General features: G+C 41.7%; 1 protein-coding gene across 1 annotated transcript; it reads left to right on the forward strand.

Annotated features, from left to right (window-relative positions):
* Nucleotides 1-3,520: 3,520 nt before the first annotated feature.
* Nucleotides 3,521-11,671, forward strand: lysmd2 (LysM, putative peptidoglycan-binding, domain containing 2). Its single transcript, XM_080430227.1, has 3 exons — nucleotides 3,521-3,981; nucleotides 5,254-5,603; nucleotides 10,964-11,671. The coding sequence occupies exons 1-3, from the start codon at nucleotides 3,715-3,717 to the stop codon at nucleotides 11,016-11,018; spliced, it is 672 nt and encodes a 223-aa protein (XP_080286353.1). The 5' UTR covers nucleotides 3,521-3,714; the 3' UTR covers nucleotides 11,019-11,671.
* The last annotated feature ends 169 nt before the right edge of the window (nucleotides 11,672-11,840 follow it).

Genomic DNA, 11,840 nt, shown 5'->3' on the forward strand with positions numbered 1-11,840 from the left:
GACAAAAAATACCCCAAAGGATGGGGCCTTGTGCAATACATTATTATATATTTCTTATACTTGTATAGTTTATATTTAGTTTCTCTATTATAGTTATACTGTATGTAGTAGCCTATCTATCCAAATATGCACAAACTCACCATATGAGCACTCTTTACTGCGATAAAACTGTGTAATGTAGGCTCTTGTGGTTAAAATATACCTTTTCTGTTGTTTGCCATTGCTGTAGTTGTGTCCTGTTGAATTTAAGTAGCCTACAATGAGAGTCACTGAACCGGAGTTAATGTCACAATCTCGTGTGGTGAGGACCCAAAAGCAGGACAGTCAGGCAGGTAGTGATCAAAAACCCATGGTTGGGTGTTTCCATTAACAGTAGGTGAACATTACAGAAATCACAAATACAAACTAACTAACTAAGGAAGTGACACCAAACAATGACTCGACAGGGACTGACTGGGGACTAATATACACATGAGGACTGATTACACATGAGATTATTTTTAACTCTATGCATGAGATACAGCTGGGGGAGACCTGAACATAGAACCATGAAAACTAGAACAAGAACAAGAACATAACACATAGAAATACTAGACCTAGACAAGACAGGCAAAGTCTGTGACTGACTGTGACAGTCAAATTCCAAGCAAATTCAAGCATATTTGGCCAACAAAACCCAATTGTGATTCTGATTTTAATAATGATACAACATTTTGTGAAGATATTCATTCAAACAAAGAAAAGAAAAGGTTAATACAGTTTCATCATCAGGGACTACTAAAGCAATAATAGTGGACACTATGGATCCAAATTTCTTTTTGGGAAGAGAAAAATCAATAGATTAAATTATTATTTAGATGGGCTATGGGTAAGCTATGGGTAATGTTGATTGATTGATTGATTGATTGATTGATTGATTGATTGATTGATTGATTGATTGACTGAATACTTAATTAACAGTTTGCTAACCCATTGGGGTCAAATGGAAACATGTAATGTAGCCTAAATAAGCTAGCTTATGCCTATTCATAAACATTTTTTACATTTCTTTAAATGGTAAAATAAAATGGTGCATTTATATAGCGCTTTTATCCAAAGCGCTTTACATTGATTGTGCCATTAACCCATTCACACACACATTCATACACCGATGACGGAGGAAACCATGCAAGGCACCAACCTGCTCATCGAGAGCAATTAGGGGTTCAGCGTCTTGCTCAAGGACACTTTGACACTATCTCTAGGGGAGCGCCCCAGCCCGGGATCGAACTGGGAACCTTGCGGTTTTCCAGTTGACTCTACCCGGCCACTCTACCCCTGAGCCACTACTTTAAGATAATCTAAGCTAAATAAATCACCATCATCACTGATTTTGTTATACAGTTTTCCTATAGACAGGTTCAAGGGGTAGATGGGAGGGAATTCGTCAAAAATCATCAAGATTGTGCACTTGGTGATTTTTCGCATGGTGTTTTTGAAAACCTTATGCCGGTACATACCTAACACCATGCCAAAAAAACAAAAGCCCAAGCCCACCATCCACCACCTCCTGGCTCATGGACTTAATGCCATTTCTATCATCGGAAAAGGTAAAGTACTCTCTAAGAGGCTCAACTGCCACTTTTTATGACAGATGGCAACCACTTATCACATTCATAAACACCCTCACATCCCTTGACCCAGACTGATCCTAAAGAAATACTCCTTCTCTGAGGTGAGCAAGTTAAGTTAACCCCGCCCCATTGTATCCTGGTTATTTTTTAATCTACTTTATTTTTGTCTGTGTTAAATGCTGTTTTGTTGTTTGTTTTTTGTTGTCCTTGGTCAATTTTCAGTCCTGTCTGTGTTTTGTCATGTCCCATACAAGTAAAAAAATAATCATGGTGATATGTTAATACCGATAACCAACCTTCATGTCTCTGTAGTAGTACCACCTGTTTCACCACTAAAAGATATTGAGAGATATGAATACCCTCCCAGCTAGGGGCCTAGGCCCTAGGCTAGAGTATATGGGGCCTAGAGGCATACAATTCAATTCAATTCAATGGGCTTTATTGGCATGAGAAAACATACGTTTACATTGCCAAAGCAGAAAGCACAATACAACAATACAGCAATACAATCAAAACAAAAAATATGTACATTTGAAAGTCAGAATCTTCAATAGATCAATTTCTATGTACCAAGATCACTGGGTTCAGGTATAGTGCCGGAATATACACAATGATTAGTCTTTAGGGTGGTTGTGTTCCGTTTGATATCCTTTTCCTATCACAGCAACTCACAAATCTTGCTGCTGTGTTTGCACATTGTTGTACTTCGCCCAGCAGATATGGGAGTTTTTTGTCATTGGTCATGTTTTCAAAATCTCCGTGTGTGGTTGTAATCTGTGGGAAGTATGTGTCTCTGATGTCTTGGTACAATGGACAGACGGTTAGGAAGTGTAGCTCGGTTTCCACTTCATTTTGTGTGCAGTGGGTGCATAGTCTGTCTTCTCTCGGGATACAGGTCTGCCTGTGACGACCTTTCTCGATCGCAAGACTGTGCTCACTGAGTCTGTACCTAGTTAAGATTTTTCTTTGTTTTGGGTCAGTCACGGTGCTCAGGTATTCTGCCACTGCGTATTCTCTGTTTAGGGCCAGATAGCATTCTAGTTTACTCTGCTTTTGTGTTGCTTCTTTCCAGTGTGTCAGGTAGTTTTCCTTTTGCTGTTTTATAATTTGGTTTAGTCCAATGGGTTTTCTATCTCGTGGCTCTGTTTGTGTTTGTGCCCGGAGTTCCAGGGCCAGCTGGCTGAGGGGGCATCTCTCTAGGGTTTCGCTGTGTGTGAGTGCCTTGTTATGGAGTGCATCTAGGTCGCTTTCTTTTAGGTGGTTGTAGAACTTAAGTGCTCTCTTTTTTATTTTGATAATTAGTGGGTATCGTCCTAATTCTGCCCTGCATGCATTATTTGGTGTTTTTCGCTGGGTACGGAGAATGGATTTGCAGAATTCTGTGTGTAGGGTCTCGGTTTGGTGTTTATCCCATTTTTCAAGGTCATGGTTTGCTAATGGTCCCCAGATCTCACAACCATAGAGGGAAATTGGTTCTATCACAGAGTCCAGTATTTTAAGCCAGGTTTTAATTGGGATGTCTATTTTATGTTTCTTTTGATAGCATAGAATGCCCTTCTTGCCTTGTCTCTCAGGTCCTTTACAGCTTGGTTGTAGTTCCCTGTGCTGCTGATGTTTAGGCCAAGGTACGTATAGTTTTTTGTTTGTTCTAGTGGGATTGTATTTAGGAAAAATTGATGGTTTTGGCGGCTGGATCTTTTTTGAAATATCATGATTTTAGTCTTAGTTAGGTTCACTGTCAGGGCCCATGTCTGGGATACATTATAACTCTATGGGCCGCCCTAGGGCTAAATGACAAAACTATCCAACTAGGGTGTGTGGGCGGGACTAAGAGGCGCCGTGCTGCGTCACGCGAGGTAGGACGCTCTTTACGTTCTTACGTAAACGTAACGGATCTATTTCAGAAAAAGAAAACGTGAGGACATGAGTGGAGTGGACCCCGAAACAACATGTCACATTCTACCTCGGCTGGCCGGGATGCATAACAAAACAACAGACTGGAACCGCCCCGCAGCCTGAAAGAGCGGCGACCAGCCCTCCCGCCGCTGCGTGAGTCCCTTTTTAAAACAAGCAATCACGCTCTTTATTTATTCAAGAGAAGATGGCGGAGTTCTCGCCCGTCCTGCCGATGCGGGGGGATGGAGGAGGAGGACGGTTCGGTCCCATCGCTCCCATCGGACCCATCTTTCCACGGTCCAGGTCCGGGTCCGAGTCGGAGAGCGAGCTGTCCCAGAGCCTGGCCCGGACCAAGATCCGCTCGTACGGCAGCACCGCCAGCGTCTACGCTTCTCTGGGGGAGAAATTCATTGAGCATCGGGTTACAGACAGTGATACTCTGCAGGGGATTGCTCTCAAATATGGTGTTACGGTAAGACTTGTCATCGTGGCCAAGTTTTCATGAATTGGGCTGTATGGTTTTCATCTGAGAAATTGAATAAATAGGTCTATATTTAATATGACGTGTGTGTTTGATCAGTGGCCAGGGATGCGTGCGTCACTCCATCATCTAACGGGTACTAGTACGGTGTACCACTACCTACCTAGCCTTGGATCAAGACTATCATACATGTAGCCTTTAGATCAAGACTATCGTAGATGTATTTGATTTTGATCGAGTGTGACTTTTACTTTCGTATCTAGCAAATTTCAGAAACTAAAATACATCTGTGACAGTCTTGATCCTAGATTAGTACCTAGCAAACCGCATCACACCTACATAGTTTCACTGGTCTCAATGACTCACATCCCTTAATATCTTTCACCTTCTGCGCTCAAAGCAGCATTGAACCAGGAACTATCATATTATTTCAGACAGGCCTATGGCTGTGCTCAATGCATAGAGTTATAGGATCAATGATGCTGCAACACTGAATTAATCACCAAACTGTTGCTGTATCCTTTAGAACAGTGTTTCTCAAACCTTTTAAGGACCCCTTAACTCTGACAGTGTACAAATGGAACCAGTTCCATTAGTACATTGTCAGCGTTACAGACCTGTAAGGGTCAATGTAGAACCCCCTCATGGAACCCTGAGGGTCCCTGAACCCCACTTTGAGAACCACGGCTTTAGAATTTGACTAGGAAGTTGTTGTGGCTCATTACAGTACGAATCCAGGTGCTTAAGTTTGCATTCATCTTCGTTTCCTCAATTATTGGCGTGGAGCTTCAGTTCAGGGTTGGGGAACCTGCTTAGACAAGCAAGCATTCCGGTCAACACAAATAGGCCTGCAGTTTGTGCTTGAACACTACACAGCTCTTTATGAATGAGTCAGCCTCTTGGACTGACTTATTGGCTGGAATGAACATTTTCCACATCGGAATGTGTCCTTGTAGTCTCACATCACATGACATGTCTTCACTTGCTTACTAGCTAACATACCACACATCAATACAAGTGGGCTAATGGTAATTATGTATGTAATATGTATAGTTGCTTGGTTTTGCATTTATATTGTAAATAATGTTAGCTTAAACATACAGTAAATTAGCAGTCATTGAACATTAGCCTGACATATAGTGCATTGTAACTTTGTAATTTATACATACAGAGTGGTCAGACTCAGAGTGATTGATGTGTGATGTAGGTTGGCTTGTATATATTCTACTAAAATGACTGACGGTTCATTTCCCCCTGCTGCAGATGGAGCACATCAAGAGGGCCAACAAGATGTTCAGTAACGAGTGCATCTTCCTGAGGAACTTCCTCAGCATCCCGGTATTGTCGGAGAAACGCTACATATTTAACGGACTCAGTCTGGAGTCCCCTGACGGGGAAGGGGAGGCCGCCTCCCTGTCAGACTCTGACGCGCCCTGTGTGACGCAGGACACGGAGGAACCCTCGCCCGCTCCCTCCCCGCCCCCCGAGGAGACCTCCAAACCAACGCGGCCCCAGTCAGAGGAGCTGTCGGCCAAAGACTTCTTACACAGATTGGACTTGCAAATCAAACAGTCGACGCAGGCGGCGCGCAGGCTTAAAGAGGAGGAAGTAAGGTGAGGTTGCTGAAGCACGCTGGGCGATCCCTACACTCAGACACAGGGAGGAGGCGGCGAACCACTACACATGTATCTGTCTGTAGGTCTGGGGAATAGACACCTTGAGCTCTGCACACATCTCAGAAATGTTCTGCCCACCCTGGCTTTCTTTCCTGATTTAAAGTGAATTAAAAAAATAAGCCAAAGATAAGGCTGGCCTAGTGGCCTTGTTCTCCCCTTGTGACCTGTAGCCCAATCAGTGTTGCGTTTGCATAAGCTTGGCGTCCAATCAGACAGTGTCATACTGAGTGGGAGTGCTGCTGACATTTGCCTCACACAGATGCCCATCAGCATGAAAGCTGCCCTCCTCTGGTTTGTATTTGGCATGGGCACCGTAAGGGGGGGGCTGAATGATTCAGAGGTCCGAGACCTAGGAAGTGGCCTGGGACACGCCAGAGATTGCAGGGTAAAATACTCTGTATTGGTGAAGCTCACCGATGGCAAGAACCCCTTTTTTATTGAATGCTCACCACTATCCAGTTCCTTGTGTCCAAAATGTCAGTGATTTTGGAGTATCTTAAAGGTGCACTATGAAGCGTTTTGCCGCTTGTCCCCAGTAAAAACAACTTGCGAAGCGCTTTGTTTACAACTGACATCTTTCCCATAACCCAAAGCAATGGCTCTGTCTTTCTAAGCACATTGATCCCATTACCAGGAGGGATGTAGTGGCTGTTTAGATCCCATAACCCAGAGGTACAGGCACATTGTTGTTAAACAGTAATGATTGAATTCTATAATTCTAGGATATGCTTATGCTACTTCAAACAGGGCTAAATCCAGTATACATTGTATACAAAAATGTGAAAAGTTGTTGCATAAAAAAAGAAAAAAGAAAATGACAACAATAGACATTTTTTTGAAAATGAGTAGTACTCAAATACAAACCACTCGTATGTCATGAAAAACTGTTATTGGTGCTCCCCTAATATGTCAGTTTTACTCATATTAGATGGCCCTTGAGCCCAGGTTTAAGTGGGCCCAGGACTGATTGGCCACTGTGCTCACAAATGCTGAGTCATACTGTATGTCTGCGCACGCCTTATTCAGTGTGTGTGCCACACTGCCACAGCTGCGTGTGTGTCTGCACGTTTCACAGGAGACTGTGTGTGTCAGAGGCATAGAGGAGAAGATGCTGTCGATGCAGACGTCTTTACTCTCTTTCTGTAAACCTCCTGTGGTTCTGCCTTTTCTGTTAAGAGCTTTTGAATTGACTATGGATGCTTCAGAGACGTCACGGGCTTTGTGGCACCGTTATTGTCAAACTCGTGACCTCTCACGGTCAACTTTAGGACCATGTCCAGTTGTGTGTACTGTTTACTCCTGACCTCAGTCATTGATGGTGGAGGAGGGTGAAGGGGATGGTTAGAGGTTAGAAAAAACGTAAGGAAATGTAGGGGGCGGGGTGCACAATGGAATTAAGGCAGGGGGTAGGAGGATGTATAATCCAAGCATAATGGTGCGTTCACACGGGCAAATTAAAAGATACAAAAATACACCGCATCTTTGTCGCTGTGTTGCTTTGTATGTGTGTTGTCTCTGACGTCATCAAACATGCGGACATCGGAGCTACAGTTGTATCTTTGTATCTGGAAGTTGGACCCAGCTCAACTTGAATTTGTAGCTTTGTATCTTTGTCGCTAGAGCTACAGCTACAAACGTCAGAAAATGAATGGTAGCATGTATCTTTTAATCTGCCCGTGTGAACGCACCGTAATGGTCTTTTGCTAATCTGCTGTTAAATGATAGTCACCCAGATGCCAGAATTATGTAACGGTCCATTACACCGCAAAATCCTCAGTATTAATTCAACTCTGAGAGGATAAAAAATGTGATTCTTGGTTACAGGGCAACTTCTACACTCTCCAAGTTAAAGGAACACTCAGGACTTTACTGTTTTTGATTCAGAATGAGATTTGAGGTATTGCAGCGGTCCGCATCTGGCACAAACATGTTCCCCTGACATTGCATGTTGAGACAGACAACAACATGCTCACATGCGCTCTGTCGTTAGGTTAGTTGCCTGGTATGCCATGCACCCATTGTCAATAACAGAAGTTTAATTGGGCTCGAATCACAAAGCCACATCTTCTATTACAGACAGAGGCTTTTGTTTCCAACAATTCATATTGATTGATTGATTGAATACTTTATTAACAGTTTGCAAAAAGTATAGAGGTACAGTTTTACAATAATGCTAAAAGGATAACACAAAAAGCCCTGAGGGATTGTTTCCATCGTAGTCCAATTCGCCTAACTAGCTCTCTGACTACCCTGTTAAAGGCCCAGATCTGGTATTTTGGACTAGTTCCAATCCAGAATCCATTTATTGTGTAGTCCAGTGGCTCTCAAAGTGGGGTATGGGGACCCCCAGAGGTCCTTGAAGGGGTTCCAGGGGGTCCCCAGCTAATAAAATGCGTTGAAACAGCATCAGAATCAGTTCAACCACTGTAACCCTGACTATTTGAAAAGAGACAATCTACAAGATCACAACACGCCGCGATGCTTGGTAGATCTGCTATTTTCAAAACATTGTGAATACTTTTGAAATATTTTAACAACATAAATGGGGGGGGGGGGGGGGGCATTGACACAAAGGGTGTCCCTGACACAGAATCTTTTCAGATGGGGATCCAGTCACGGCCAAATACATATTCTATGAGCTTGTAGATCTGCTATTTTTGAAAAGAAATCGTGAAAATGTGTGCAAATCTTTGAATAAATATTTTTTAAAGCGAACATTTCTAACTCAAATCTTTGCTTCTGGGGGTCCCTGGAACAAAATATTTTACAAATGTTCGCTTTAAAAATATATTTATTCAAAGATTTGCACACATTTTCACGATATTTTTTTTTAGCAGATCTACAAGCTCATTGCGCGGCACTCTGTGCCACGCTATGAGCTTGTAGATGTTTTTGAATAGCATGACAACGTTTGAGAACCACACATGTGTAGTCAAAATGGACTGAGCAGACTGGGGTAGCTGTTAAACCAGTCTCCATCATGGCAGTCCAGGATACTGTTTCATTACCCTTTTAGTAACAAGTCAGTCACGTGAGCTACTAATGGTTTCCAATGTGATCTGTTCCCATGAATAAGTAGAACCGTTATGTGTATCTTATCAGTTACAGAACTCCAAGTACTCTTGCATTATCAACAAGCCATACCGAATGACACGTTGCTAATAAGGGAATCAATTCAATTTAATCACCAGAGAATTTACTATAGCATTTTGACTGATTATGATAATATTGCAAAAACATATAGAATAATGTTTTGCCATATAGAAGTCAGGTATTTACTTTGAGGCATTGAGTTAAATTATGCTCCTCCTGAGTAGGAAAAAACAACAGCTACAGGTGACTGCTCGCATCAAATTCAACTCTGTATTGGCATACAAGGCTGCTGTGCCTCACCTCCAGCCTATTACAGCCTGATTTAAATTAGTTGTGTGCTGGTTAATATAGCAGATCTATAGAGTACACAACAAAGTATACAGTAGGTACAGCCCTACACTCAGAGCACCTTGTCTTGATGTACTAGTTGTAACTTTTGGGCTTAGGCTTCACAAAGACTGCAATATGTTTGTCAGATCAACTTTTTCTGTGGGGCTTCAGATGTTTTATTTACCAGTTGAAGCAAAGTCATGCTTAGCATTGACTGTCGAGCCATCTTCTCTGCGACCTGGTCAAAGACTGGCCAACTGGCCATTGTTGGAAGAGTACGTTTACTCAAACAAAAAGCACTCAGCGAAGTTTACACACTGTCCGAGAGCAAACGGACCACATGTCAGTTTAACTTCCTCTCCACTAAACAAACATATCTTTTTTTATGAGCTGAACTACCGGGCAGACCTATGAGCTTAATACAATATAAAATAAGGAATTATGTAGCTCTGGGATGTACTGAAGGTGGTTTCAAACGAGGTTCAAATTTCACATGCATTCATTAAGGTGTACCATTGTTAAATTTGTGCCAGATTGTCCTACATGTTTAGTGTTACATTCTTGTAGAGGTGTGATGTCATTCACTTTTTTTTACTAGTCATAATTGACTATCTCTTTAAAGTGCATTTCCTACAATGCCAGTTTTCGTCTTCAATGCAATGGTCACTTCCTTATTTCCTTTTCATACTTTACCTTGTTTTTATTTTCATTTCTTACCAGCCAGTGTTAGACTGACTCATGAACTAGCCACTAAGAACCGTTGTTAGAAAAAGAGCCCTAGAGACTATAGAGAAAGAGATGTGCGTTGAAGCCTAAATGTTTGCAAATGGCTTTTCTTTTTGGTTTAGGAATTTAGAATTCAATGCTCTGGTTGCATTCACTTAAAGATGACTCTTTTTCTTTACAGTACAAAATATGTTTGCAATTAATTCAGCGTTGCAGAAATGAAAACACGTTTCAGGGTTGAGCTCTCATCATTGTCATGTTTCATCAGATGCTGAAATGTCCCCCCCCCCTACAGTACAGAATTAATCCATTCAATCCAGCTCATAGCGTGGCACAGAGTGCTGTGCTATGAGCTTGTAGATCTGCTATTTTTGAAAAGAAATCGTGAAAATGTGTGCAAATCTTTGAATATATAATTTTTTAAAGCGAACATTTGTAACTCAAATCTTTGCTTCTGGGGGTCCCTGGAACAAAATATTTTAGAAACGCTTTTAAAAATATATATTAAAAGATTTGTGCACATTTTAAATTTCCCCCCCCAAAAATAGCAGATCTACAAGCTCAGTGCGGCACTCTGTGCTGCGCTATGAGCTTGTATATCTGCTATTTTTGAATAGCCAAATAAATCTAAAATGACAGAGATGCGTTCCTGGATTGAACGGGTTAAACATTTCCTGGACTGTAGAGACAATTGAAATAAAACTTCCAACAGGATGATAAAGGCCTGAATACTGACATTATGTATTGAGATACCTGTATGAGGCCAGATGGGCAGTCGACTAAGAACAGAACAGGGTCAGGGGACAACAACACAGCGAGCTTCCAGGGTTGGCCTCATTCATTATTCACATGTACTCCACTAAGCACCACGGTGGCCAATTAATTGAAAGGAGTGAGCATAAGAAAGAGAGACTTGAGCCCTATGCCCAGCGGACTAGTATTATCAAATGGCCTGCTGAAAAATAGTAGGTATGTCATTTGCCCTGGAATTTGCACTTTATAGAATTAGCAAAAGAGGCAAACGCTACAATTTATACAAATACAAATTGCCAGAGATCCCCATATAATAGTAGTTGGGTGTGTGCGTGCGTGTGCACGTGTGAATAAATTGTGTTACTTTAATTTACTAAAGATGTATGTGTTTGCAGGGACAATGAAGAGGACTACACAGCCCCCACGTCTTCATACCAGGAGCTGACCTGAACAAGCTTGTTTACCTACAGTCCTGTCTCTCTCTCTCTCTCTCACACTCTCACACACAAACACACACACACAGTCTCATCTTTGCCTTTTATTTATTGATAATATGGCGCTGTTACTAAAATTGATATCGTAAATGTCATTCATTATGGTTATGTACAATTCATGGGAGACATGAGGGAGAAAAATTGTATATCAATGCTCATCTTACCATCCACCATTATGATTCTCAGCTGTTCTGCCACTCATACACACTGATATGCACACACACACACACACACACACACACACACACACACGCGCAATTCCAGGATGGTTAGCTTGATATCCTGGCTAACAGCTTCTGGTGACGTAAATCCCCTCACTACCGATGGAAAGACACATATGAGTTGTTCCTACAATCAGTGTTTCCTCTCTGTATGAACACTCCCCAACCACAAGCTGTGGATGGACTCAAGCCTTTTAACCTTTTGTTTACCCATTAGAAGCTTTACTTTAGGAACAGAAGGGACTCCTCTTCTTAAAGTGTGAATGTACCATATTTGTGTGTGGAATACTGTATCTGAAATGGCTGTTTTGTTGTGCTTTTCACTTTGTTTTTTGTTTGTTTTGTTTTCTGTGTGAGAATAATAAATACCTATTTAAACATGAAGAAAGTCTTAGATTTTATGTTTTGTTTTCTTTGTGCTAATTTGCATGCCCCCCCCACCACCACGACAATGACACAGGTAAAGAAAGGCAATGTTTTAATTGCTTTTACATTATACGAAAAAATCACATATTTACATTTAAAAATACTTCATTTTGTGTCTCTAAAGAAATGTA

This window comes from Gymnoscopelus braueri, assembly GCF_963280865.1.
Source record: "Gymnoscopelus braueri genome assembly, chromosome: 1".
NCBI classification, from domain to species: domain Eukaryota; kingdom Metazoa; phylum Chordata; class Actinopteri; order Myctophiformes; family Myctophidae; genus Gymnoscopelus; species Gymnoscopelus braueri.

Coding starts and splice junctions, on each gene's coding strand:
- lysmd2 (XM_080430227.1), top strand. CDS start 3,715: ATGGCGGAGTTCTCGCCCGTCCTGCCGATGCGGGGGGATGGAGGAGGA. Junction 3,982..5,253: donor CTCTCAAATATGGTGTTACG/GTAAGACTTGTC, acceptor CCCCTGCTGCAG/ATGGAGCACATCAAGAGGGC. Junction 5,604..10,963: donor CTTAAAGAGGAGGAAGTAAG/GTGAGGTTGCTG, acceptor ATGTGTTTGCAG/GGACAATGAAGAGGACTACA.